Source organism: Manis javanica, chromosome 8, assembly GCF_040802235.1.
Source record: "Manis javanica isolate MJ-LG chromosome 8, MJ_LKY, whole genome shotgun sequence".
NCBI classification, from domain to species: domain Eukaryota; kingdom Metazoa; phylum Chordata; class Mammalia; order Pholidota; family Manidae; genus Manis; species Manis javanica.
Window position 1 is genome coordinate 73,642,035 of NC_133163.1, and position 27,926 is coordinate 73,669,960.

The 27,926-nt window shown below is 42.8% G+C and overlaps 3 protein-coding genes across 24 annotated transcripts; 2 read left to right on the forward strand and 1 right to left on the reverse strand.

Annotated features, from left to right (window-relative positions):
* Positions 1–757: 757 nt before the first annotated feature.
* On the forward strand, positions 758–6,851 carry TINF2 (TERF1 interacting nuclear factor 2). Of its 16 annotated transcripts, none has more exons than XM_017674885.3 (9): positions 758–868; positions 1,090–1,577; positions 1,723–1,827; positions 1,938–2,039; positions 2,120–2,227; positions 2,310–2,406; positions 2,574–3,024; positions 3,113–3,180; positions 3,288–6,851. In XM_017674885.3, the coding sequence occupies exons 2-9, from the start codon at positions 1,386–1,388 to the stop codon at positions 3,551–3,553; spliced, it is 1,389 nt and encodes a 462-aa protein (XP_017530374.1). In that variant the 5' UTR covers positions 758–868; positions 1,090–1,385; the 3' UTR covers positions 3,554–6,851. The 16 variants fall into 16 exon arrangements, 10 of the variants coding, with proteins under 10 accessions (XP_017530374.1, XP_017530377.1, XP_017530376.1 ...); XR_005061112.2 differs by having other exon boundaries at positions 810–1,577; positions 2,574–2,696; positions 3,288–3,379; positions 5,780–5,909; XM_017674888.3 differs by having other exon boundaries at positions 810–1,577; positions 3,288–3,379; positions 3,511–6,851.
* GMPR2 (guanosine monophosphate reductase 2) lies at positions 4,206–10,852 on the reverse strand. Of its 6 annotated transcripts, XR_001855418.3 has the most exons (11): positions 10,500–10,851; positions 9,989–10,108; positions 9,729–9,848; positions 7,497–7,580; positions 7,171–7,344; positions 6,241–6,322; positions 6,043–6,149; positions 5,814–5,856; positions 5,495–5,669; positions 4,996–5,155; positions 4,206–4,797 (listed from the first exon to the last, which is right to left on the reverse strand). XR_001855418.3 is itself a non-coding variant. In XM_073211464.1 (10 exons), exons 1-10 carry the CDS (start codon positions 10,761–10,763, stop codon positions 4,608–4,610), a joined length of 1,302 nt encoding a protein of 433 aa, XP_073067565.1. In that variant the 5' UTR covers positions 10,764–10,846; the 3' UTR covers positions 4,206–4,607. The 6 variants fall into 6 exon arrangements, 5 of the variants coding, with proteins under 5 accessions (XP_073067565.1, XP_017530378.1, XP_017530382.1 ...); XM_073211464.1 differs by lacking the exon at positions 5,495–5,669 and having other exon boundaries at positions 7,171–7,302; positions 10,500–10,846; XM_017674889.3 differs by lacking the exon at positions 5,495–5,669 and having other exon boundaries at positions 10,500–10,845.
* NEDD8 (NEDD8 ubiquitin like modifier) lies at positions 10,842–27,888 on the forward strand. 2 transcript variants are annotated; one of them, XM_037017361.2, is made up of 4 exons: positions 10,842–11,086; positions 26,653–26,700; positions 26,860–26,942; positions 27,518–27,888. In XM_037017361.2, exons 1-4 carry the CDS (start codon positions 11,069–11,071, stop codon positions 27,612–27,614), a joined length of 246 nt encoding a protein of 81 aa, XP_036873256.1. In that variant the 5' UTR covers positions 10,842–11,068; the 3' UTR covers positions 27,615–27,888. The 2 variants fall into 2 exon arrangements, with proteins under 2 accessions (XP_036873256.1, XP_036873257.1); XM_037017362.2 differs by having other exon boundaries at positions 10,842–11,080.
* Positions 27,889–27,926: the final 38 nt, after the last annotated feature.

Genomic DNA, 27,926 nt, shown 5'->3' on the forward strand with positions numbered 1-27,926 from the left:
GGCTTGAGATGGATTAATGATTGTACATTGAGCATTGACCCCCCATACTGAATTTTATTGTTGTTAACAACCATTTGATCAATAAATATGAGAGATGCCCTCTCAAAAAAAAAAAAAAAAAAAAAAGAATTTGTAATTAAAGATCTTTCTACAAAGAAAAAAAAAAGAGATAAAAAAAAGAAAAAAAAAAGGAAGCTAACTAGAATTTCATACATGCCCAATTTGGGTACTTCGGAACCTCCAATTCAGATGTCCAGAGGGCAGCTGAATGTGTGGATCACCTCAGAAGACTCATCTCTGGTGTAGACAGGGAGGAATAGGGAAGCCATTTTCTCTACAAAAGGAAATGGCCCAAGGAGCAGTTTCATCAAATCCCTGTAGTCAAGGTAGGTAATTCATTCAACCAACAATTAAACAATATACAGGTTCTGTACGTGGTGTCGGAAGTGAGAGACACCACGAAGGGTGACAAGGAGACAGACAAGTAAAACAATTACATTAGGTGGCTAACTGGAGTAAGGGCACAACAGAAAAAGTAAACTTTATTTTAAAGCTACATGATACTATACATATGTATCTCAAACACAGAAAAGCACACACACAAAAATCGTTTTGTTTCACCATCCAGAGAAAACCAGATTAATCTGATATGCCCTGTCAAATTTTGTATCTTATTATTTAAGGGCGGGCGCCCTCTTCTGTTCTGTAAAAGTAGCCGTTGAATTCCTGCCGGAAGCGGCGCGCCGCGCGGTTAGGCGCTGGTTTGGGGGCTGGGCTTTAAAGAATCGTATTTCAGTGAGTCAAGACAACGGAGAGCGGAAGGCGCACAACGCCCGCTTTACAGACTAGGAAGTCTGGCCTCAGAGAGGTACGTGACTTTGGAGGCTGGACGAAGAAAGGCCAAAGCCGGAAGAGCCCAAAGCGGCGGCCACGAGAACCCAGAGCCCCCCCAAAGACCTCGCAAGCTTTGTGGGGGTGCGGGTGCGGGAGTGGAGGCGGACCGGCTGGGGCGTAGCCTTATGGCGCGACGTCACGTTCCCCTGTCTGGCGACCCATTGGCTCTCCCATTACCGTCCTTTTCCGGGACAGGAAAACGGGTCATAGACGGAAAAGAGGTTCAAGGCAGCGGCGGCGTCTGAAGCAGAGCGACCTGATCCCTTTGCAGCCAGTCAGCTTCTCGATTCAGGCTCCGGCCTGAATTGGAGAAGTCCTCCAGAATCCCGGCCTGTGGAAGGGCGCCGAATCGGATCGCGAAGTATCCGACGTAGACCGAAATTTAAGAGCTCCTGAGCGCCACCGGAAGCCACGCCCCCAGGCGGGTCGGAAAGCCTCGCCGTGGGGGAGGAAACCTAAAGAGATTGCCCCCGGGGCGGAGCCCGCCAGCCATGGCTACGTCCCCGGGGGCTGGTCCCGCCGCTCTGCGCTTTGTAGCCGCTGCCAGCTGGCAAGCCGTGCGTGGGCGCTGCGTGGAGCATTTTCCGCGGGTGTTGGAGTTTCTGCGATTCCTGCGAGCTGCTGCTCCTGGCTTGGTTCGCTACCGCCACCATGAACGCCTGTGTATGGGCCTAAAGGCCAAGGTATTGCAGCCAGTAGGAGCTAGAGAGGAAGGGGGAAAGGGGCGGGTTGCCGGGACCTGACCAGAGCCGATCGCCTGGGGATGGGACTGGTTGGAAAAGGCAGCTTGCGCCGAAGTGAGCATTCTGAACTCAACACCCTAAACAGGTGGTGGTGGAGCTGATCCTGCAGGGCCGGTCTTGGGCCCAGGTTCTGAATGCCCTGCATCACCACTTTCCAGTGTCTGCACCTGTAGTGTGGGACCCCAAAGCTGTGAGTAATCTCTGGAATAAGCCCTATTCCCATTTAACACAAAGTTGTGCCTCCTTGTGGTGCCTGGATCCACCTGCCCCTAACTTGTCTGCCTTCTTTACCCTCAACAGACAAAGCAGGATATGAAAAAGATCTCAGAGGCACAAGAAACTTTTTGCCAACAGGTGAAGCATCTGGCAGAGGCCCCTGTGAACTTGGCTTCCAAGCTGCAGGTGAAACTGGCTGGTGTGGAAGCTGTGATGTGGTTTATTTTCTGTAGCCCTCTTCTGACCTGCTTATTTCCCTACTGCAGGAACTTGAACAAGAGTATGGAGAACCCTTTCTGGCTGCCATGGAGAAGTTGTTTTTTGAATACATGTGTCAGCTGGAAAAAGCACTGCCTACACTGCAGGCACAGCAGGTTTTGTGGCAAAACAAGTAAGGGCAGAGTGCGGGGCAGTTCTATCAAGGACTGGTCTTCATGCCTCTCTTCCTGCCCACAGCTTCAGGATGTGCTGAGTTGGATGCAGCCAGGAGTTTCCATTACTACTACTTTTGCCTTGAGCCAATATGTTGTGGACATGGGGTGGCCACTTGCAGGTACCAGAACCATCTGGGAGAACTAGGAATTTGGGGGTAGAGTGTTTAGTTGATACATTTTGAGACAGATCTTTGGAAGGGCTACATGGGCCTGAAGCACAGAAGAAACCAGAGTGAGTTGTGTCATTATGTTTTCTTTTTATAAGGAGCTTCATTTTCTTTTTCAGAGTGCTCTATTAATGATTCAGTGAACATGACAGAGCCCATGGAGCAGAGTCTTCCTCAGCAACCAAGTCTAGCACTCAATGATCCTCTGCCAAGAGCCAGGCCTGGCCATTACCTTCATCAAGGTCCAGCCTCAAGGAAGCACCCAGAACCTGTGGCTGGCCACCATTTCAATTTGGCTCCTCTAGGCCGGCGAAGAATCCGGTCCCATTGGGCAACCACTAGGGGAGGCCATAAGGAGCGCCCCACAGTCATGCTGTTTCCCTTTAGGAATCTGGGTTCACAAATGCAGGTCATATCTAAGCCTGAGAACAGGGAAGAACACATGGCAGATCCAGCAGGCGCTATGGGCACAAGAGAAGCCTACACTGGAAAGTCTAAGAGTCCCTCCCAGACCCTAGGGGGTAGGGCTCTGAAGGAGAACCCAGTTGACTTGTCTGCCTCAGAGCAGGAGTGAGTGGAACAGTTGCTTCTTCTGCCAGCAGCACATTCCTTGCCTGCTTTCCCTTCACCCCATCTTCTTTGCTTGCTCCCCCCTCAGGAATTGCTTGGATTGCCCCATGGATCCCCTGATACTGTCATTATCGCCTCCGATGAGCAGGAAGCCAGGTAGGTAGCTTAAGTCAGGATTGGGTCAGACAGCCTCCTCCCTTGGAGACTTGAGGGCTTGTGTTCACCTATAAGAATATACTTTGACTCTGGTTTCCATCCTGCAGTGTCTCCTCCGTCTCAGTCCAGCTCTGTCATTACCATAGGGGACTTTGTTTTGGACTCTGATGAGGAAGAAAATAGCCAGAGGGAAGGAAGGGTGAGTAGGAAGGAACACAAAGTTGGGGAGGGGCATGGGCAGAACATGATGGAAAAACCCACATGCTCCAGCATGTGCAGGGCTCAGAATGTTTCAGATGATGATAGCATCTCCCTGCTCCTTCTCTGCAGGGATCTCTGGGAAACTATCAGAAGACAAAATCTGATACCCTGATCCCCACTTTGTATGAGTACCTCCCTGCTTCTGGCCCCAGTGACGTGGGTTCCTTCCCATGACCATATAGACAGCTCTAGATTCCTGTGATAGGATTGGAATGCCCTTTGCACTCCGCCTGTCTCCTTTGTCAGCTCTACACACAGTTTAGAGGGAATAAAGTGAAGCCCAGGCTTGGGTTGCCTGATCACATTGCTAAAATTACTTTGTAGTGCCTGATAATTAAACATTGGAGTACCTAAAACACTGTCTTGGTGTGAGGAAGGGAAATTAAAGCTTCTGTAAGGTCGGTGTAAGTCATTCCTTAGAAACAGAACTGTCCTTTCCAGAGCTGGAAGAATCCCTTTGCTTTTTTACTTCCCTTACAAAGTGGTGTTCCAGTGTGCCCAGAAGGGTTACCAGCGCTGGCAGCCTGAAAGAGAAATTTCTTTTTGCTATTCTGAAAATGTCTGCATGTGTCCTGATGCCAGAATATAGTTTGTGAATTCTCATGCTGTCAGATTATCTGTGTGGTGGCACTAGAGTGCAGATACCTCATGGAAAAAGTACTCACTGTCCTTGGTATTGGGTCAGTGCCAGCTCCACCTCCACTTGCTTGGGAGCAGCACCCAGATGCCAGCCTTGTGCAGAAAGCCTCCAGTATCTCTTTATAGTCATTTGGATTTTTCTTTATTGAGGTATTTAAAATATATGAACATTTCTGAGTTTTTTAGATATTCAAAGATTCTGTTCAATGAAGCTGATTAACAAAACATGATTCTAAATGCCTTATTCCAGACCAGGGCTATATTAAGTACTTATGTTACAACCCAGCATCTTTGCCTTTTAATAATCTTCAGGATGCTGGGTGCCCAGATCCCTATTTATCTCATTTTCCCATGAGTGCCCTGGACATTGTGTGTATGCAAATAGAGAAGTACAGAATTACTACAGGAGCCTTCAAGAGTGAGATGACAGGAAATGACCAAGTCATCAGTAGCCACAGTAGCTAGGATGGGTGAAGAGCCCACTTGGGTGGGGTGCTGGTGCCTTAGGAGGGCAGAACTGCTCAGATCTAGCTCTCTTCACTGAAGATTGGATTCACCTGCTGAGTGACCCGGATGAAGGTAGTTCTCCTGCTCAACTCCTTCAGTTTAGCTGCTCCCACGTAGGTACATGTGGAGCGGATGCCTCCAAGGATGTCTCGGATGGTATGTTCCACATCCCCTTTGAAGGGCACCTCCACTATCTTTCCCTCTGAGGCCCTTAGAGAAGTAAAAAACTTTCTTACCTTTTCTTTCAGAATTCCTTAAGCCCAGTGACTTATCTCCAGTCTAGCATTTAGCCCTGGTTCACCACTTTTCTCATAACCATCCATCTCCCAATGAGTCCCAATGAGTAAGCCACCACCCTACTTAGTCACACTTTCCAAGAACTGCCAGCTCCTGGGCTTCAACACATACCTATACTCAGCCACGCCTCCAGCATACTTCTTCATGGCCATTTCAGAACTCATTCCATAGAAGAGCTTGTACCTCTTGCCATTCCTCTCAATGAGCTCACCACCTGACTCAGTGTGCCCAGCCAGCATGCCACCCAGCATCACAAAGTCGGCCCCTGCCCCTGCCAGCATCAACGATGGGGGAAAGAGATGAGTCTGGCTCAGGTGCCCACTCGCCCACCCTGAGAAGCAACTCATGCCAAATTCTCAGTCCTAACCAACATATTCCTGGGTTTGCTTCAGCTGGCCTACAACCAACACAGGCTGCTCTGCCCTGGCCTCTCAGGGGGCCTGCTTTCCCCAAGAATTTTTTAAAAGCCTCTGCAGATTCCCTGGCTCGCTTCTGCTCTTTTTTGCTGCTCTTGCCATCTTCCAGTCATTCCTTTTTACTGTGTCCAACTAAACACACTTCAAGTTTCCCAAGAGCAAAGGTCTCCAACTTCAGTGTGAGCAAGGATCACCTAGGAAGCTGTGAAAAATGCAGATTTTCAGCCCCATCCCCTAGAATCTGATTTTGTAGGTCTGGGTAGGGCTCAGGCATCCACACTGTCCAGCAGTCCAGGGGATCATGCAGATGGTGCTGCCTCACACTTGGAGGGTCTCTATCAGTCTCAGGATTTCCCCTGGTGGCTTGCCCTAGGTGAAACCACAGGCTTCAGGGTCACTAGTTCATATTATAAAAGAAATCTGAATGGCTTTCTCAGCCTTTTCCTAGACCCTCAGAGATAACTCATCCTCTTCTACAGGATCCTCCTCCCATACCCTCCCCAACAGCCTTACCAAAAGCCTTGGCCACATCCCCAGGACAGCTGCAGCCTCCATCCTGCAAAGTACGAAGCACAGTGAAGAGATGGCCTAGATTTCCCAAGCTCTCTGAGTGATGTCCCATTGACCCACCTCAAAGATGACACGGACCTGGGAGTCCTGATCCACCTCTACCAGAGCCTCCATACCTAGCAGAAAACCTAGATGTTTGGCAGCCTCATACCCTACCCAGCTCCAGCCTTACTGAAATGATGTGGCCTTTGAGGCCATGAGCAGCATCTGCGCATTCCAGCACTGCACTGAGCTGTGGGTAGCCCACTCCAGTTTTCTTCCGGGTGGTACACACAGAGCCTGAGGAGAGCGTGACAAGGATGAGAGTGAAGTGCTCCACAGGTGTCTGCCACCAAAGGGGGAGCCAGTGGCACCCAAGGAACCAGCTTACCAGGTCCAATTCCTACTTTGATGATGTCAGCCCCAGAGAGGATCAGCTCTTCCACCATCTCTCCTGTTACCACATTCCCTGCCTGAGACAGCAATTAAAACAGAGCATTCTTAGGATTGCAAAGAGAGAGGAGGTTGGGTGTTCTCATATAGCACACCTGGACTGTTACCTGCCAACATTAGTATAAAGAAGTGGACTTGGATTCCCTCTCCTGGGTTCCCTAGAGTGTCTAGACTAGCCACTTCAAAGAACCCTGCTTCCCAAGATGAGGTAAGGGGGTGAGTGGCCAGTGTCACCGCTGTACTAGGGTGAAGCTGGGGTCCATGTGGACCAAGGTCAAATCTGATTTACAATAGATTTATCTCCCTCTCCCTGCCAGGAGACCCAAACATATCCTGTCCTTAAGCTGTTATACCATATATCCTCTCTGGCTTCAGGGCAAAGGGGAAGACATGGTAATGTCAGCTGAATACCCATATGCACACCTGAATTTGCTTTTGATGGACAGTAGAGAGAGACCCCCTCAATGCTGGAGAGAAAATGAGGCCTCGTCATCACTTCCCTAAGCTTGTAAAAAAAATAAAACTTTTTTTTTTTGTGCAGCCCTTTAATATGACTGTGCATGTCCATTTCAGTAGACAGGTGTCTGTGCACCACAGTATGCATAGTGCATAAATGGTCCATGGTTTGGTGAGTGATGTTAGGCACACTGGATTTACAAAGACGATGTATCAAGAGTCAAGAGATAATAGCACTGACCAGTAGACAAACATTTAAGCATGGAACTACAGATAATGACCCAGTGACAAAATTAAGTGGACTTAGAAAATTATAATGCAGCAGAGGAGAAATAAACTAATGTAACAAAACGGACTGGCAAAAAAGCGTGAAAGAAAGAAATGTATCAACTGCAAGATAATAGAAACATACCATGATGGTGTGTTGAGGGAAGCGCTTCCGCACATTCTTTACAAATTCAACAAAATGTTCAGAATAGCCATTTGCCACATCCAGACATATATATTTCACCTGGGGAATAGCTTCCAGGATTTGTTCCAGCTGCTGAAAGTCAGAAGAGCCTGTACCTGAGCTGGCAGCCAGATGCTGTGAGATAAACAGGGCCATTGCATGGGAGGCATTAACTTTGTTACATGTCAGGAATACCAGGGTAGGGAGGTGAGGGTTGGTCCCCAGGAAGCCAAAAAGATTCCTGGAAAACTAGTCTAAGGAAGAGATCAAGGGAGAACCAATGTTACCTCAAGACAGTCAGGATTCTGGCTAGCGAACTCCTGCCACTGCTCGAGGCTGTAGTGTTTATGGACAGCAGTGAAGAGGGAGAACTGGAGAAAAGAGCCATCAAAAAGAAGTTTGTAAGGGTCTCTTTCTAGAAACAGATCTTTATAATCTAGCCAAGGGGGAAAAGGACTGAGGTTTGAAAAGAGCAACTTGAAATCAATGGTTGAGCTACAATTTTAGTTCAACCATTCTCCCCATAAATCCTAGAAGGGCTTTTTACTGTAAGCTAGTACTTGTCAAACACTCCCACCAAAGTACTAAGTCATCTGGATTGGATTTCACCTGCCAGCACATAGAGTGCTTCTGACTTAAAGGTGACAAGAACAAGGTGTTGGTGTAGTAGGACAAGCAGCGGACAAGGAAGAACCGTGAAGAGGCTGGACAGAGTCAGTGTCTGCTGTGCTGACTAAGCCGCTTCTCCTGTGGTAACCCAGTACTGAGCTAACCTATCTTGGGTGTCTTCTGGTCCATTTATCAGTAATTCAGTGAGTCAAAATGCTCACAAAAGGTAAGGCTTTAAAGCTAACAAAAAAAGATAAGGCTTTAAGGTTAAGAAAGCCAATAATGTGCTACCCCCCATCCTTATCCATCTGCACTGGAGTAAAAGATTTTCTGGAGACATGGACCAATCTGAAAAGTCTATTTCATTCAGTGTTTCATTCAGCCAAGTTCAAGGATACAATGATTCATCAGATTTGTGTTCCTTAGTTCAACAAATAGCAAACAATATCCCAATACTTTGAGAAAGGCATTCAAAGGCCTCTGTGAGTGCTGGTTATTGTGCTTTAAAACTGCAAACATGCAAACAGATTATAGACAGCTGTTGACTGAGACAGCACAAATCTTGCCACCAACAAGAAATCCAAGAAATGCCACCAACATCAGCCAGCAGTAAGGAAGTGCTATTGCTCTACACACTCAACATTACCTAAAGTTGGTACTGAATTCTATTTTCTTAGCAACACTCTGCCATTAACATGCTGAGGACAAAGGAAAATCACTCCTGGTCAGCAGACCTTGGAGACATACAAGCATAGTGAGGCATGGCATGATGAGCACATCCAATTACATACCAAGCTAGAGATCTAGAAAAAGATGCTTACTTGTATCCAATCTTTTTATTATTACTATGAAGACTTGGCTCTGTCTCTAAAATCTGATTCTTTAGAACTTATCAGCAGAACTGAAAAGCCAGACCCAACATAAAGCATCAAGACAGCACCAAAAAAGTCTGAATTACAGCCTATCTGTTAATGCTTTAGTCATATTCACCATTCCTCACTCCACTAGACATGGTAGGTGGAAAATGGGCAATAGCATTCCTAGGCATTTAGTGAATGGCAACAGCAGTAAAGTACTCAAACTGCGTAACTATCAACCTAAGAGAAATGACGGCAGACATTCCACAAAAACTTATAGCAATCAAATACAGAGAAAGGGAGATGAAGTCCTTAAGGCTAAAAGAGCCACAAGCAACAGCAGAATCCATCAGCCAGGGTACATGGATTAACCAGAAGAGTGCATATATTCTCAGTGTCCAGAGTAACTATCTAACTTATCAGCTACAAGTATAGAGGCAGGTAATTACTGACAGGAGCAGCATCTTCTATTTTGAAAGTAAACAATAACCTGTATGTAAGAAAAACACATTCCATTTTGGGCACATCCCAGAAACTCTCAGGAATCCAGGATTTAAAGAAGAGGAAGATTTTTAAAAATGAAAGAAAAAGAGAAGGATAAACATAAAAGAAAATAAGCTGCTGCTCTCTAGGATCTGCTAGTTAGAAATTTTTGAACTCAAACTGTATTTGGTTTCTGGACTAAAACACTGAGTTCTTAATGTCTCTAACAGTGTACTGGAGGGATGCATATGGTTTGGAGGGGGTGACCTAGGTGGTGGGAAAATTTGGCAGAGTATCAACTCAACTACTAGACAGGAGAAAAGGGAAAGTTCTGTTTATATATTAAAAAATGGGGCAGAATTTAGTTCTGAATTTTGCTAACTCAGATGGCCTTTTAACTTACTAAATAAAGGGGCCTCAGTGCAAGAGAAACTGGATAAAATAGTAAATCAATCATACTGACTGTTACTTGCCAAAGTTAACCTGGAACCGGGGTGGGCATGCAAATACCTCTGTAGTCAGCCCACATAACTAGACATCATTAAGGAAGAGACATGAGGTAAGTTCTACCTTACAGAGAACCTTGGCCATTTCAAAGGTGCCCACAGTATCCATATTGGCAGCAATGATGGGGATCCCAGTGTACATCTGCTTTGAGTTCCGAAATGAAAAGGATCTTGTGAGATCCACCTGCAGATGTGCACAGTAAACAGAGAATTCATTCACACAAAAATCAAGTTTGGCACAAAGACAAAAGCCAGGAACCTCTGTCAGACATGGCCCACCAGGTGCTTGCAGGCAAGAAAGGGCAACTAGGAAAGCAAGCTCACCTCACTTCGAGACTTAAGAGTACTGCGTTTGGGCCTCAACAGAACATCCTTGAAGTCCAGTTTGACGTCGTTGTCGATGTGAGGCATGGCGGGGACCTGAGGTAGCAACGAACCTGAGGGCTGGAAAGTAGAAAAGTCAGGAAGGAGGAGCTGAATCAATCTCCCTGTAGGCTTTAATGCCCTATTTGCGCTGGCAGCAGGGCTCATCTCTCTTCTTGCTTAAAATTGTGGAAGGTTGGGGCCCTGGTCGAGGCATGGTCCCCTAAGACCGTTAGGTCTGACCCGCCTTGTGGATGCGATCACACTCCGTGTCTCCACCCCAAGCACTATTTGTCGGAGAGAACTGGGATGGAGTCGCGAGTGACTCTAAGAAGGTGCATTCCTTACCCCACTACTTTTCCTTCTCCAGCCCGTGCAAAGAGCAGTTTAGCGTAAGAAGTTTATTTAGGCAGGGAGAAGAAATTTGGAGAGGGGAGGTCCCACGACCAGCTTCCGGAATAGGAGTACTCACTTCCTGTCGCCGAGGCCAAGCGGCACTTGACCGAAACTCCCCTTGCTTAGCAACAAGCCTCGTGCAGCTCCGCTGGGCCTTGTGTGCCCTGCCAACGGGTTCCGCTAAGTGCCGACGGGAACGATTTAACAGGTATTCTAGCTTCGGCGGCGGCCCTGCGAGGCTTTCTGGGTAACAGAGTTCGCACACTCCGGTTGCTATTGGATTCGAGGGGCAGGAGACTGCAACTCCCAGGGTGGAATGCGCGGGGCTACCCCCTGGCATGATGGGAGGAGTACGTTCCGCCCCCGCTCCAGTAGCCCCGGCTCACTGGGGACTTTCAGAATCGCGGAGGCGTCCTCTTTGCTGTAACTGAGCTTGTCGCCTTGTTTTTATTTTTCACGCCACCGAAACGAAACGCGGGAACGTTCCCGAGCCTTTTGGAAGCCCCGTGGAAAAAAGTTGGGGGTGGAGCCAGACAGTGACCCGGAAGGAGAAGTGACTCACCCTTGGAGTGTTGGGGAGAGGCAGTGGCGACCGCCCCGGTAGAAGCAGCAATTATCCGTGTGCAGCCCCAAACTGGAAAGAAGATGCTAATTAAAGTAAAGGTGGGAGTACCTCCAGCCTTGCCAAGACGCAGTGGTACTGGGCCGGCCTCTGCGCCTTAACGGGAGAAGAGGGGAAGGAAAACCACGCCTTTCCAAAGTCTGGAGGGTGCTGACAGCCTCAGGGGTCCGCGCGAGGGGTGATGGGAAGTGAGGGGACCCAAGAGGTCTTTGATAGCTGGGGGACTGGCGCCGCCAGAAGACCCCGGGGTCTTGTAGTCCCTGCTTTTTCGCTGAGATTGTGCCATGACCCAGAACGAGGCCGCCTTTGTCCGGGGTCTCTCTGTATTCGAATCCCCGCGGTCATAGAGAAGGCCTAGCAGCAGCTTGGCTTCCACCCATCTTTGGATTTTTGAAATAAGTGTTATCTCCATCTTTCATGCCCAGGTTACCTGCTTTTCCCAACCCCTAACGTAGGCTTCCTCCGACACAACACAAAACGCTAGATTGGGGTACCGGCGTCTTCCAGGGGCTAGGCTGTAAGCCTTTGCTGGTTGTCGCTAAGATGTAGTATCTCAGCCGGCCTTCAGGAACCAAAGCTGGGAGTGTGGTCAGTTATCACATGCCTTTCTGAACCGGGCCTCCTGGACCAGCCTCACTTCCTTGACTGAGGCAGGTTAGTGACCAGTGCCCTAGTTCTTGGTACTAGCAGTGTTTTCCTTCATTTTCATCTCTCAACTCCTGTGATTCTTCACCAATACCCAACCCTCGTTAGTCCCATCTGCTATTTCCTCTTTTGTACCTTCAGACAGAGGAGAAAAACTAACAATTGATGCAGTGCGTCATTAGTTTGGCCTTTTTACTGCCAAATAAGTCTGTTGTTATTTCATTAGCTCTTTAGTGTATTTACCATGCAGAATAGCCATTCTTAACTTCTTCAGTCTTTCCAAACCATCTCTTAGCTAAGGATTGAGGCCAAACAGCATGTTAAAGATCATTATTTTTCAAACTTTGAGTAGTGACCTGTAAAAGAGTCACTAATTATAAAATCAGTTTAATAGGTCAGTAGGGTCACAAGCAACATTAAAAAAAGAAAACAGTATCAGGGTATATTGATGGGTAAGAGTATTGTTTTGTGGAATTTTGTTTTCATTTTATATGTACATTACTAGTTCATATGTATTTCTTAATGTGGGTCACTGTCAAAAAGTCTGAGAAATACTAGTAGATGAATGTTTTTATTTTCAATGCACATGGATTCTCATGTCCTTTCAGTTTTCTCTTAGTGCAAAGAATAGGTTATTACTCTACTTATGTTCACGTTCTGTAAACTTTTTAAAAACATCTCAATCTACACTAAAAAATTTTACTTCGTCCCATACAGACACAAAAAATTTGCTACTGTGTGATATGATCAAATTGTCAATTCTAAGTGGGTTTGTAACCTACTGAGGAGTTGAGACCTGAAGTTTAAAAAAAGTACTGTGTTTTAGATGGGATTCTTAACTTAAAGGTGAGAGAATCAGCTGGAGATCCTGTGAAAATGTTGATTCTAATTCAGTAGGTATGGGGTGGGACCCAAGATTCTGCATTTCCGACAGGCTCCTAGGTGATGCTAATGCTGCTTGTCTGGGGGCCACACTTTGAGTAGCAAGGTTCTAGATTTTGTCTCTTTCTCTGAATCCATTTTTATTTAGTAGTTCTCTAAAATTGTCAGTCTCCTTTCCCAAACCACTGTCCTTTCTGCCTTTAAACAGGTTTCTCTGTCCTTCATCTTCTTTTTTTGTTTGCTGAGTTTCTTTATATGTCATATACACATGAAAGCAATTAGTTAGCTGTTAATTACTATACAAATGATAGGTTAATTAGCAGTGTTCCTTTGTGAGTTATTCATTCTTCAGTGGTTGCCTCCATGTAGCTGACTTCTTCCATATATTTTTCTTCAGGCCCTTACCACTAACCCCTCCTGATTTAAATATTTTCTTGATACCGCATCTCTTGTCTTTCTGAAATTAAATACATCCTCTCTGTCTTGGGCCATCTTCTCAGTACTCTTCTTGTATATTGATCCCATCAATCTACCAGGTATCTGGAACCCAATTCTTTAGAATCATTTTTCTCTTAATAAAACCTGGTTTTTCTTTTGATACTTTCTGCTTGATTTTCTTTCCATTCCCATTAACCTTATTCTGGTCTGGAGTCTAATAAAACTTATGCCTTTTTTACTCTGTAATACCTTCAGCCAAGTTTTACTACCACCATACCCTCTCTAAAGTTTAGAGTCTAAGCCAAAAGATAGTGTACAGAATCATAGCATACAGGTAAACTTTAAACTTCTTTTTCATCATATTACTCCCTAAATTCCAGATTCTGCACTGATATCTTCTTAGTAGATTACTTTGGGCAACTGTCTTATCTAAACCCCAGTTTTCTCATTCTTTTTTTTTTACCATGAATTTTTAACTTTAAAACACAGAGTTCTTAAGGGTTCAGTACAATACGTTGTTAACAACAGTGTACACTCATGTAACCACAAGATCTAGAACAGTTTCAGGGGTTAGTTTGGCTTTAGAATTTTATATAAACAGCTATAGAATATATAATTTTTGTGACTGGCTTCTTCAACTCAACATTATCGCTATTGTAATATAGTTCTTACTGTACTGAGTAGAGTTAGATCAGATGGTTACATCGCAATTTGTTTATCCATTCTCCTGTGGATTGATGTTTGGGTTGTTTCCAGTTTCTGGCTGTTATGAATAAGGCTTCTGTGAACATTGTTATTACACAAGTCTTTTTGTGGACATATGTTTTTGCTTCTTTTGCATAAATACCTAGCAATGGAATTACAGGGTCATGTGCTGGATATATGTAACTTCAAAAGAAACTGCCAAAAAGTTCTCCAAGGAGTAGTACCGTTTTACATTCCTACCTGCAGTGAATGTGCATTCTGGCTGCTCTGTACCCTTGCTAACTTACAGTCATGTCGTTTCCATTTTGGCTATTGTAGTGGATGTGAAATGTTATCTCATTCAGGTTTAAATTAATTAACATTTTTTGCTAACCATAGCACTTTGCATTGACCCTTGTATTTGGATAATAACATTCAGTATGTCAGTTCCTTGCTTATTGGTTTGTTCTATTAATTGTGTCTCCTTGTGTCTTGGTTGTAAATCTCCACTTGAAAAAGACTGTTGGCAAAGACTGGATCATTTAATTTCTTTTTCTTTTATGTCCCCTCCAGTGCCTAAAGCAGTATGTTGGGCTTAGGTTCACCATACACTTGTTAAATAGCGCAGAATGTATTCCCTGGTCAAAATGACTAGATATGAAGGAAGAAATCCAGTAGATAACCTGATATATGAAGAATGTCTTTTTAGATTGTTCACTTTCTTTAAAGCAATTTTAGTTATGGACAATTTCAAAACATATACAACAGCAGAGAGAGGAATATAATGCACCCTCTACCGAGCTTCAGAAACTATCATCTCATGGTTAATCTTATTTTATATATACTCACCAATTCTGTTTACCTGACTGGTGTTTTAAAAAGCAAATCCCTTATAACATGGCTTGTTTATTTGTACATATTTTAGTATTTATCTGTAAAAAAAAACTTTTATTGTAACTGTAGTTATCACACCTAAAAAAATTAACAATGATTTCTCACTATCACCAGACTTATCGTCTCATTTGTTTTTTGTTTTTTGTTTTCTTTATTTTGGTATCATTAATCTACAATTACATGAGGAACATTGTTTATTAGACTCCTCCCATCACCAAGGCCCCGCCACAAGCCCCATTACAGTCCCTGTCCATCAGCGTAGTAAGATGGTGTAGAATCTCTACTTGTCTTCTGTGTGCTGCACAGCCCTCTCCATGCCCCCCCATTATACATGCTAAACATAATGCCCCCTTTTTTTCCCCCCCTCCATTATCCCTCCCTTCCCACCCATCCTCCCCAGTCCCTTTCCCTTTGGTAACTGTTAGTCCATTCTTGGGTTCTGTGATTCTGCTGCTGTTTTGTTCCCTCAGTTTTTGCTTTGTTCTTATACTCCACATATGAGTGAAATCATCTGGTACTTGTCTTTCTCCGCCTGGCTTATTTCACTGAGCATACTACCCTCTAGCTCCATCCATGTTGTTGCAAATGGTAGGATTTGTTTTCTTCTTATGACTGAATAATAATATTCCATTGTGTATATGTACCATATCTTCTTTATCCATTCATCTACTGATGGACACTTAGGTTGCTTCCATGTCTTGGCTATTGTAAATAGTGCTGTGATAAACATAGGGGTGCATATCTTTTTCAAACTGGGCTTCTGCATTCTTAGGGTAAATTCCTAGAAGTGGAATTCCTGGGTCAAATGGTATTTCTATTTTGAGCCTTTTTTTTTTTTTTAAGAAACTTTTTTTTACTTTGTTATCATTAATCTACAATTACATGAAGAACATTATGTTTACTAGGCTCCCCCCTTTACCAAGTCTATTTTGAGCTTTTTAAGGAACCTCCATACTGCTTTCCACAATGGTTGAACTAAGTTACATTCCCATCAGCAGTGTAGGAGGGTTCCCCTTTCTCCACAACCTTGCCAACACTTCATATCATTTGTTTTTTACAGTTTCTTTAAATCTGGATCCAGCGAAGATCGGTACATTGCAATTGGCTCATACATATTTTTAGCCTTTAAATCTGTAATCCCAATCCCCCACCACCTTTCCCCATATTTTCTTGTTGAGTAAGCAAGGTGGTTTTTCTCAGAGTTTCCTACAGTTTGGATTTTGCTGATTATATCCCCATGTTGACTTTTTTTTTATTATTAAGGTATCAGTCTTATGAAGGTTTCACATGAGCAATGTTATGGTTACTACATTCACCCATATTATCAAGTCCCCCAATGTACACCCCATTGTGGTCACTGTTCATCGGCATAGTAAAATGCTACAGAGTCACTACTTGTCTTCACCCAGCTATATTGCCTTCCTCGTGAGCCCCCCCAACCCCACTACATTATGTGTGCTAATCATAATCCTCCTTAGTCCCCTTTTCCCTCCTTCTCCACCCACCCTCACCACTCCCTTCCCTTTGGTAACCCCTAGTCCCTTCTTGGAGTCTGTGAGTCTGCTGCTGTTTTGTTCCTTTTGCTATCTTGTTATACTCCACAAATGAGTGAAATCATTTGGTACTTGTCTTTCTCCACCTGTCTTATTACACTGAGCATAATACCCTCTAGCTCCATCCATGTTGTTGCAAAGGATAGGATTTGTTTTCTTCCCTGTGTTGACTTTTAATGTATTCCTCTTCCCTCTGTATTTTCTTTAAATTGCCAGTAAGATCTAGAGGCTTGATTAGTCTATTTTGTGTGTTCATGTGTGAGAATAATTCACTGGTGGTGGTGTGATATGTACTTCTGTCAGGTTGTTTTGTTTTCTATGATATTAGCCTGTTGCTTATGACAAATCTAAAACTCTAGAGGCCAAAAGATCTCTGAAATAAAAAGGTTTATTTAGCCTTTACAGATGCTAGCCAGATAAGGACTGAGTCCTGGGACTGGAAGTTTCTGCTTCACCAGCAGCAAGGCTAGTTAACAGAAACAACTTGTTTGCCAGACTCAAGAAACAGCACATTTATGAGGGGTCTCAATGAAAGAAAGTTCTTTAAATTCACATTGACTACAGATAAGGAAGGTGAGCTAACTGGAAGCAGGGGAAAGTCCTAGGAGAAGGGTTAGTCCATAGGGAAGGCTTGTGGATTGATTGTTGATGATCAGACCCTGCTCAGCGCAAAGGGGGATGCAGTGGGTCCAGGGAACCCTCCCAGTGATTGTTAAAGTGACTTCATCCAGGAACGTGGAATTTCTAGTTACTATATCCCAAGGCTATTGACTGATAACCTTCCCTTGTCTCTCTGCCTCTTTCTCCAGCCCTATGTCACTTAATTTAGAATTTTTGCCTTGTCCCTAGATCCATTTTTTCATTGGAGGTTACAAAATGGGAATATTCTTATTTATTGGTGCTTCATATATTAGTTGGAAAACTTGAGCAGCTTCCAGCATGGTTGCCATTAGCCACGTGGGCTTTTGAGCCTTTGAAATGTGGCTAGTGAGCCTGAGGAACTGAAGTTTTATTTCAATTATTTATTTTATTTGTATTAATTTAAATATAAACAGTGAAACTTCAGTCATTGGAAAACTTTTTTTTTTTTTTTGAGAGGGCATCTCTCATATTTTTTGATCAAATGGTTGTTAACAACAATAAAATTCAGTATAGGGGGGTCAATGCTCAATGTACAATCATTAATCCATCTCAAGTCTAATTCTTGTCAGTCTCCGATCTTCTGAAGCATAACGAACAAGTTCTTACATGGTGAACGAATTCTTACATAGTGAATAAATTCTTACATGGTGAACAGTACAAGGGCATTCATCACAGAAACTTTCGGTTTTGATCACGCATTATGACCTATAAACAATCAGGTCAAATATGAATATTCGTTTGATTTTTGTACTTGATTTATCTGTTGATCCCACATTTCTCCCTTTATTATTATTATCATTTTTATTTTTAATAAAATGCTGAAGTGGTAGGTAGATGCAAGATAAAGGTAGAAAACATAGTTTAGTGCTGTAAGAGGGCAAATGTAGATGATAGGATGATCAGGTGTGTGCCTATGGACTAAGTATTAATCCAGGCTAGACAAGGGCAGCAAAACATCCACGGATGCAGAAGATTTCTCTCAAAGCAGGGGGGTGTGAGGTTCTGAGCCTCACCTCTGTTGATCCCCAAATTCTCACCTGATGGCCCCCCTGCGACTGTGCCTGTCTTAGGTTGTTCCTCCCTTGAGGAATCTTACCCGTCTCTGGCTAACCAGTCATCTTCCGGGGCCATACAGGGAAATGTAAAGTTGGTAAGTGAGAGAGAAGCCATATTGTTTGAAAAGGTTAGCTTTTTACTTCTTTGCAGATTTATGCCCTGTGGCTTCTATGCCCAGCACTTGTCTCGAGGTATCTTTACCACCTGGAGGAATTATGATACTTGGTAAATTCGATATGAGGCACGAATTCTATTTAAGGGTTGTAATTAGGAAGAAAGAAAAGCTACAGATGTAGCATATGGAAGGAAACATGGGAGGATTGATTATTTCTTTGACATATCTTCTTGTAGAGTACCTTAAGTATGTATAGGTTTTAAACTACTAACTAATTTGCACACACATATTAACATAATAGGAATATGGTGACATAAACAAAGCAAATCTATAATTACCATCCATCTCCAGTGAAGCCAAGAAAACCATTTAGGCACCCTAGGCATTTGTGAAAATTTGTTTATGATATGATGGATATTGTCCAACTGTACTTGAACCATCTGAGAGAAATCAGACAAATTAAAGCAGCCCATTTCTGGGATCTGTTCACATCCCATATGTTCTTTTAACCATAGATAGTCTATAGTCATGAGATTTTGGAGTGCTACAACTTGCACCCCTCCCAACTCCTGGTTGAGTTCCAACAGTACAGATCCGGTCAAATTCGTTGTCTCACTGTATGCACATGCCATCCTAGACATCTCCCTCCTCATTCCTATGGCAAGTCCAGGAGACGGTGGACTGGATGCAGCCACAACCGCAGCATCGTCCAGATCCCTGTGTAGGCTTTTTGATGATCATCCCCTGGCACAAGTCCTCCAGAGAGTGCTGATGCCGGAAGCTCCTCCTCATATCGTATCTTAGTTCATTTTCTGGGTATCCAAGCTAGGCCTTGATCTTCTGCATAGAAACAAACAGACCCTTTGCCCACATTTTGACATGCCCTCTATACCACTGTGCAGAACTCAGTGGAGGTCAGCACACAGTAACTGCTTTTTTTTTTTATTAAGAGAAAGGAATATTATCAGAAAAGAGTACCTCCATAGCTGATCATCTGACACCCTTTAAGTGATCAACATTAAGGATATTTAAAGCATGTGTTGATCTTTGATTTACCAATAGTTTTATCCTATCAAGGAGTAATCCCCCTTTTCTTTCTTTCTTTCTTTCTTTTTTTTTTTTTTTTAATTTTCAATCTATACCTACATGAAGAATACTATGTTTACTATGCTCTCCCCTATATCAGGTCCCCCCTAACAACCACATTACGGTTACTGTCCATCAGCTTAGCAAAATGTTGTAGAGTCACTACTTGTCCTCTCTGTGTTGTGCAGCCCAACCCCTTTCTCCCTCCCCCCCCATGCATGCTAATCTTAATACCCCCCTACTTCTTCTCCCCCTCTTATCCCTCCCTGCCCACCCATCCTCCCCAGTTCCTTTCCCTTTGGTACCTGTTAGTCCATTTTGGGGTTCTGTAATTCCACTCCTGTTTTGTTCCTTCAGTTTTTCCTTTGTTCCTATACTCCTCAGATGAGTGAAATCATTTGGTATTTCTCTTTCTCCGCTTGGCTTATTTCACTGAGCATAATACTCTCCAGCTCCATCCATGTTGCTGCAAATGGTTGGATTTTTCCACTTCTTATGGCTGAGTAGTATTCCATTGTGTATATGTACCACATCTTCTTTATCCATTCATCTACAGATGGACATTTAGGTTGCTTCCAATTCTTGGCTATTGTAAATAGTGCTGCGATAAACATAGGAGTGCATCTGTCTTTCTCAAACTTGATTGCTGCGTTCTTAGGGTAAATTCCTAGGAGTGGAATTCTTGGGTCAAATGGTAGGTCTGTTTTGAGCATTTTGATGCACCTCCATACTGCTTTCCACAATGGTTGAACTAATTTACATTCCCACCAGCAGTGTAGGAGGGTTCCCCTTTCTCCACAGCCTCGCCAACATTTGTTGTTGTTTGTCTTTTGGATGGCAGCTATCCTTACTGGTGTGAGGTGATACCTCATTGTAGTTTTAATTTGCATTTCTCTGATAATTAGCGATGTGGAGCATCTTTTCATGTATCTCTTGGCCATCTGTATTTCTTTTTTGGAGAACTGTCTGTTCAGTTCCTCTGCCCATTTTTTAATTGGGTTATTTTTTGTTTGTTTGTTGAGGCGTGTGAGCTCTTTATATATTCTGGACGTCAAGCCTTTATCGGATCTGTCATTTTCAAATATATTCTCCCATACTGTAGGGTTCCTTTTTGTTCTATTGATGGTGTCTTTCGCTGTACAGAAGCTTTTCAGCTTAATGTAGTCCCACTTGCTCATTTTTGCTGTTGTTTTCCTTGCCCGGGGAGATATGTTCAAGAAGAGATCACTCATGTTTATGTCTAAGAGGTTTTTGCCTATGTTTTTTTCCAAGAGTTTAATGGTTTCATAACTTACATTCAGGTCTTTGATCCATTTTGAGTTTACCTTTGTATATGGGGTTAGACAATGGTCCAGTTTCATTCTCCTACATGTAGCTGTCCAGTTTTGCCAGCACCATCTGTTGAAGAGACTGTCATTTTGCCATTGTATGTCCATGGCTCCTTTATCAAATATTAATTGACCATATATGTTTGGGTTAATTTCTGGGGTCTCTAATCTGTTCCACTGGTCTGTGGCTCTGTTCTTGTGCCAGTACCAAATTGTCTTGATTACTATGGCTTTGTAGTAGAGCTTGAAGTTGGGGAGTGAGATCCCCCCTACTTTATTCTTCTTTTTCAGGATTGCTTTGGCTATTCGGGGTCTTTGGTGTTTCCATATGAATTTTTGAATTATTTGTTCCAATTCATTGAAGAATGTTGCTGGTAATTTGAGAGGGATTGCATCAAATCTGTATATTGCTTTGGGCAGGATGGCCATTTTGACGATATTAATTCTTCCTAGCCATGAGCAGGGGATGAGTTTCCATTTGTTAGTGTCCCCTTTAATTTCTCTTAAGAGTGACTTGTAGTTTTCAGAGTATAAGTCTTTCACTTCTTTGGTTAGGTTTATTCCTAGGTATTTTATTCTTTTTGATGCAATGGTGAATGGAATTGTTTTCCTGATTTCTCTTTCTATTGATTCGTTGTTAGTGTATAGGAAAGCTACAGATTTCTGTGTGTTAATTTTGTATCCTGCAACTTTGCTGTATTCCGATATCAGTTCTAGTAGTTTTGGAGTGGAGTCTTTAGGGTTTTTTATGTACAGTATCATATCATCTGCAAATAGTGACAGTTTAACTTCTTCTTTACCAATCTGGATTCCTTGTATTTCTTTGTTTTGTCTGATTGCCGTGGCTAGGACCTCCAGTACTATGTTAAATAACAGTAAGCAGCATATAGATGGGTCTTGCTTTTTTATCCATTCTATTACTCTATGTCTTTTGATTGGTGCATTAAGTCCATTTACATTTAGGGTGACTATTGAGAGATATGTACTTATTGCCATTGCAGGCTTTAGATTCGTGGTTACCAAAGGTTCAAGGTTAGCTTCTTTAGTATCTTACTGCCTAACTTAGCTCGCTTATTGAGCTGTTATATCCACTGTCTGGAGATTCTTTTCTTCTCTCCCTTCTTATTCCTCCTCCTCCATTCTTCATATGTTGTGTGTTTTGTTCTGTGCTCTTTTTAGGGGTGCTCCCATCTAGAGCAGTCCCTGTAGGATGCCCTGTAGAGGTGGTTTGTGGGAAGCAAATTCCCTCAGCTTTTGCTTGTCTGGGAATTGTTTAATCCCACCATCATATTTAAATGATAGTCGTGCTGGATACAGTATCCTTGGTTCAAGGCCCTTCTGTTTCATTGCATTAAGTATATCATGCCATTCTCTTCTGGCCTGTAGGGTTTCTGTTGAGAAGTCTGATGTTAGCCTGATTGGTTTTCCTTTATAGGTGACCTTTTTCTCTCTAGCTGCCTTTAAAACTCTTTCCTTGTCCTTGATCCTTGCCATTTTAATTACTATGTGTCTTGGTGTTGTCCTCCTTGGATCCTTTCTGTTGGGGGTTCTGTGTAATTCCATGGTCTGTTCGATTATTTCCTCCCCCAGTTTGGGGAAGTTTTCAGCAATTATTTCTTCAAAGAGACTTTCTATCCCTTTTCCTCTTTCTTCTTCTTCTGGCATCCCTATAATACGAATATTATTCCTTTTGGCTTGGTCACATAGTTCTCCTAGTGTTGTTTCATTCCTGGAGATCCTTTTATCTCTCTCTATGTCAGCTTCTATACGTTCCTGTTCTCTGGCTTCATGATTTTTATTTTGAATTCTTTTTCAGGAGGACTGGTTAGGTCTGTCTCCTTCTCAGGTGTTGTCTCTGTGATCTTTGTCTGCCTGTAGTTTTGTCTTTTCATGGTGATAGAGATAGTGTGCAGAGCTGGTACAAGTTACCGCTGGAAGAGCTTCCCTTGTTGGTTTGTTGCCTTCCTCACCTGGGAGAATAGCGACCTCTAGTGGCTTGTGCTGGGCAGCTGTGTGCATACAGGGCTTCTGCTTCCTGCTGGGTTGCTATGGGGTTTATCTCCGCTGTTGCTGTGGGCGTGGCCTGGCTGGTGCTGCTCCTCCAAAGTGGTGGAGCCCCGTTGGAGGGGGAGCGGCTGGGAGGCTATCTCCGTAAGGGGCCTCTGTGCTCCCTGCTGCCCAGGGGGTTAGAGTGCCCAGAGATCCCCAGATTCCCTGCCTCTGGTCTAAGTGACCTGTCCTGCCCCTTTAAGACTTCCAAAAAGCACTCTCCAAACCAAAACAACAACAGAAACAATTAGAGAGGGAACAGAAAAAAAAAAGGAAAAAACACTTGATTTTTTTTTTTTGTCCTCAGGTGCTGGTCCCAGGCACCCGCTCACTGGTCCTACTGCCCTGCCTCCCTAGCACCAGGGTCCCTGTCCCTTCAAGGCTTCCAAAAAGCATCCGCCCACTGGTCCCGCAGGGAAAAACGCGCGATATTCTTTGTCCTCAGGCGCCGGTCCCAGGCACCCGCTCACCAGTCCCGCCACCCTGCCTCCCTAGCACCGGGGTCCCTGTCCCTTTAAGGCTTCCAAAAAGCACTCACCAAAAAGAGGGAAAAAAAGGGGAAAAACGCGCGATTTCCTCCGTCCTCAAGTGCTGGTCCCAGGCACCCGCTCACCGGTCCCGCCACCCTGCCTCCCTAGCAACGGGGTCCCTGTCACTTTAAGGCTCCCAAAAAGCACTCGCCAAAAAAAAAAAAAAAAAACCGCTCCGGTTTCTTTCCACCCGCTGGGAGCCTGGGGGAGGGGCGCTCGGGTCCCACTGGGCCGGGGCTTGTATCTTACCCCCTTCGCAAGGCGCTGGGTTCTTGCAGGTGTGGATGTGGTCTGGATATTGTCCTGTGTCCTGTGGGCTCTATTTTAGGAAGATTTTTCTTTGTTATATTTTCATAGCTCTATGTGTTTTTGGGAGGAGATTTACACTGTTCTGCTCACGCCGCTATCTTAGCTCCCTGGAAAACTTTTAAGTATGTTTGGAACAAGTTGGGGGTGAAAATCTACCTTTTCAAGTGTAAATTATGAAGTTTAAATACAGATCAGGTATTTCAGATGAAAATTTACCATCTGAGTTGAGATTGCTCTAAGTATGAATGAAGTGCACATAGGATTTTGAAGATCTGGTTACAAAAAAAGGAAAATACATTAACAATTTTTACATTGGTTGCATATTGAAATGATAATATCTTAAATATACTGGGTTTAGGAATATAACAATTAATTTCACCTTTTCAAAATGTGGCTGTTAGTATATTTAAAACTGTAAATGTGGCTTACATTACATTTCTCTCTCTGTTGGATGGTGCTGCTTTACAGAATCATTTCCTTATACTCTCATCAAGGATATTGTTTGAAAAAAATTTTTTCTCATGACTGTATTTCTGGTATTAAAAAATGCGGAAAATACAGAAAAATACAAATAATATAATTTAAATCACCCATAATCCCACAACCCAAGATAAAAGCACTGATGTGTATATCCTTCCAAACTCTTATGAAAGCACATAAGTACATGTATGTGTTGTTTTTTTCTTTTTTTTTACAAAGTTAAAATTATACTGTTATTCTAAACATTATTTGAGGACTATAATTTTCCCTTTGTCATAATTTATTTAATCCTCAGTTGTTTGATATTGAGATTGTGTTTCTAATTTTTTGGTATTAAAAGGCTTTGATGACCATTGTCACAGACATATTTTTGGACATCATCATTATTATTTTCCCAGAAGTGTGGCTGGGACACCACATTGCCAAATTGCTCTCTGGGTACATTCATGGACTTCTATAGTCAATTTCAGAAACAGGTTCAGTCATCGAGTTTTAGGTTTTATAAACCATAATTTTTTTAAAATGCTGTTAAGGTCCAAGCATCTTACTTTTGGTAGAGCAGGTCTAGGCCATCTCTTTGAGTCTGTTTTACTCTTGAAAATTTTCTGTTATTGAATCAGAAGGAGTATTTGTATTAATATTCATATGATAAAAGAATATGTTTTTTATTAGAAATTTAGTAGTACAGATAAAGGGAGTTACCCATGATAAACCTTCCCCTCAGTCCTATTCCCCTTCTCAAAGGCAATCACTATTGCAGGAGATATGTATACTTTTAATCTTTTTTTCTATGCATGTATATAAGTATATATCTATATATAGAAAGTGATATATATAATTACACATTTTTAGACCTTTCCATGTTAATCTATAAACTGTTGCATAATAGTATCATTCTGTAGATGTACCATAGTTTAATAGTTTACATATTAGACACTAGGCTATTTCTAGTGTTTTGCTTTTACAAATGGTGCTGCAGTAAACCTCACATTTTTCTCTTTGAATACATGCTCAAGTTTCAAGTTTTTCTCCAGGTTAGTTACCTAGAAAGAAAATTGTCTTGTGTAAGAGTCTTTGCATTTAGAGTATTAAGATCAATAAAGTGGAATAATTTGTAGACAACACAGAATTGCATACTTTTCTTTGGTCAGGAAAGGGTCTTTCCATATATTGTCACTGTCATTTCATAAAACGACATTTTTAACACCTGAATATATTTAGTTTCATGAAAATCTCACTGTTGTTATTTTTCTCATTTTACCATAGGCCATTGAAAATCTTCACAAAAGCCAGCTTGGGTTGGGGTAGAAACTTGAGAATCACTGTTGTAATTTATTCTTTTGCATCCAAACAGGTAAATCTAAAGGAGTTACTCCTTACATTGAAAAAAATATTCTTAGTACTGACCCATTCTCGTAGTTGGGAAATTAGGTCCTAAGTACTTCTTCATGCTGGTCTATGTGAACACCTGAAGTAGAAACAACATGTCATTTTGTGAGCCTACTGCAGGAGCATACATTGGGTCCCAATACCAGACCAGCCAGACTCAGGCAGTAACGTTGACCGTTGAACAAACACAGGTTTGAACTATCAAGTCCACTTATATGTGGGTTTTTTCCAATAAATATTTTGGAAGAACATTTTTTGGAGATTAGCAACAATTTGAAAAACCTTTTCTTAAGCTTTATCATAAGAATACAGCATATAATGCATAAAACACAAAATATGTGTTAACAGCTAATGTTATCTGTAACGCTTGCGGTCAACAATAGGCTGTTAGTTGAGTTCTAGGGGAATCAAAAGCTACATGTGGATTTTTTGGCTGCCTGAGGGGTTAGCGCCCCTAATCCCCATGTTCTTCAAGGGTCTACTGTACTGAATACAGAGATAAAAGCCCAGTCTCTGGGGCCAGAGAGTCTGTGTTTAGAGCCACACTCTTCTTTTGACTTAATAGGCATGCTTTTTAGCCTGTCCAAACCCCATTTCCCTCACCTATAAAGTGATGTAGTTATAGTACATATGTCACAAATACTTGCAAGGATTAAGTGTATTGATGCATGTAAACATTCAGCACAGTTTCTGACTCTGGGAAAGTGTGTCAGTAAATATTGGCTGTGATCGTAACCTGACCACTGGTGTATATTTAGCCTTTCTACAAATATTTATTGACTGCTTACATGTCAAACACTGTTTTGTGCTTAGATTAGGAAGATGAATTGAACAGTCTCTGCCCTTTGTAAAGTTGGAGTGTAAATTGGAGAGTTTTACACTTAAAACAACTAGCTGTAATAGGCATTAAAGTGCATTGGGGATGAATCATCAATCTTAAAGGACCCTTGAAGGTTTGAGAAAGAGTGGAGGGGAGGGTATGGCAACAAAGAAAACAGTGGAAGCAAAGAAATGCCCCTAAATTAGATGGTACATAGTGTATTTGTGGTCTAGATTTTTGCAGACTGGTGTGGATAGAGCTTGAAAAGCAAGGATGGATGGGAGATTACAGTGGATGAAGCACAACCTTCCTAAGTGTATAATCAGTATAATTGTTGTATTTGGATATCAGCAGCCCTTAGCCTGTGGAAGAAGTTAAGAAGACCAGAGCAGTAATTTAGGATTTAAATAGACATCTAGAGAAGATATGGGAGAGTAGAATGTGGAACCTTGTGTACTTCAAACCTGGTTAGAGGTCTCTCATGTCCTAAAGAATTCTTGGAATATTGGAGGGTTAGTTTCTAAAATTGATACATAAAGCAAGCTCCTTCGGACTCAAAGGAATACTTTGCTTAGGATACCTCTTATTGCAGTTGCAGCTAAGGGAGTGCTGGTATTCTCATGGATTCTAGTGGGCTAGAAAAACTGTATATCCAAGAAAAATTGTATATTGGACTGTAGGACTCATCAAACCCTTGCCTGTTTCAGACGCTGACTGGAAAGGAGATTGAAATTGACATTGAACCCACAGACAAGGTAATGTGTGGTCAGTACCTCTTCATGCCCATCTCCCTGTATGTACATGTGTTTGGATATGCAGGGGAACTTGGTCTATTCCCTCTCAATGCTGTCTGCATAGCTCTTGTTCTTACCACTTCCATGGTCCCACCCCTGACTACTGGTATACCCCTAAAGGTGGAGCGAATCAAGGAGCGTGTGGAGGAGAAAGAGGGAATCCCCCCCCAGCAGCAGCGGCTGATCTACAGTGGTAAACAGATGTGAGTGTGACATGGGAGTGAGGGCATGACAGCCTTCTGTGAAAATAAGGGAGCAAATACGGAAGGTGGAGCAGGCCTGCCTCTTTTTTGGTGCCTCAGACCCTTTGACAATTTGGTGAAGCCTGTGAACCCCTTTTCAGAATAAGATTTTTTAGACAAAAAATAAAATATGTAATATTACAAAAGAAACTATATTGAATAGTTACCAAAATACTAAAAAAACAAATTTGTGATATATGTGCTGCTTTAATACATTTAAGACCTAATGGTGGGTGTAATAACTCCATAATTTTGAAATATTGTCAAGATACATGCAAACTGTTATGAAAATACCTTATTTCTGTTAACAGGTTACCCACATTATTGATACCACTGGGTTTTTATTGTGTTTAAAATTAAAAGAAATACCAAATTTCAGTTAGGGTTTAATAAAAATAAAGATGTATTTTTTTCTCATCTGAGTTCATAGAACCTCAACCCCACCTGAGAGATCCATGAAAACCAGCTTAAGAATCTTGTTCTAGATGGTATTTCTAATGCTTTTTTTTTTTTTGTCTGGCCTCCTTTTTCTGCAGGAATGATGAGAAGACAGCAGCTGATTATAAGATCCTAGGTGGCTCAGTCCTCCACTTGGTGTTGGCTCTGAGAGGAGGAGGTGGTCTTAGGCAGTGATGGACCCTCCCTCCTTTTTATCTCCTTACCCTGTCTCTCAAAATGAGGCATCATATATCCTCACACTCTGGGGGACACCAGAGCCACTGCCCCCTCTCCTGGATGCCCAGTCTTATGTGCCTGTTGGTGGGAGACTGTGAGGACCCCAGGATGCGGTGTTCCTGGCCTAAAGGGCCCTTGCTGGCTGTTGGGTTTTAGTTTGCAGTCCTGTGTGCTTCCCTCTCTTATGGCTATGTCCCTGGCTATCAATAAAATATTCCCTAGCCTCTTTGAATCTTTCTTCTGTTGCACAAATGTCACTGAAGTAAAAAT

Bases quoted from the DNA above. Each gene is read 5' to 3' on its own strand.
- TINF2 (XM_017674885.3), top strand. From the start codon at position 1,386: ATGGCTACGTCCCCGGGGGCTGGTCCCGCCGCTCTGCGCTTTGTAGCC. The intron at 1,578-1,722 runs GTATTGCAGCCA...CACCCTAAACAG, and splicing joins GTATGGGCCTAAAGGCCAAG to GTGGTGGTGGAGCTGATCCT. The intron at 1,828-1,937 runs GTGAGTAATCTC...TACCCTCAACAG, and splicing joins TAGTGTGGGACCCCAAAGCT to ACAAAGCAGGATATGAAAAA.
- GMPR2 (XM_017674889.3), bottom strand. From the start codon at position 10,763: ATGCCAGGGGGTAGCCCCGCGCATTCCACCCTGGGAGTTGCAGTCTCC. The intron at 6,150-6,240 runs GTAAGCTGGTTC...CGCTCTCCTCAG, and splicing joins CAAAGTAGGAATTGGACCTG to GCTCTGTGTGTACCACCCGG. The intron at 5,857-6,042 runs GTAAGGCTGGAG...CGTACTTTGCAG, and splicing joins TCAAAGGCCACATCATTTCA to GATGGAGGCTGCAGCTGTCC.
- NEDD8 (XM_037017361.2), top strand. The intron at 26,701-26,859 runs GTAATGTGTGGT...ATACCCCTAAAG, and splicing joins ACATTGAACCCACAGACAAG to GTGGAGCGAATCAAGGAGCG. The intron at 26,943-27,517 runs GTGAGTGTGACA...CTTTTTCTGCAG, and splicing joins ATCTACAGTGGTAAACAGAT to GAATGATGAGAAGACAGCAG.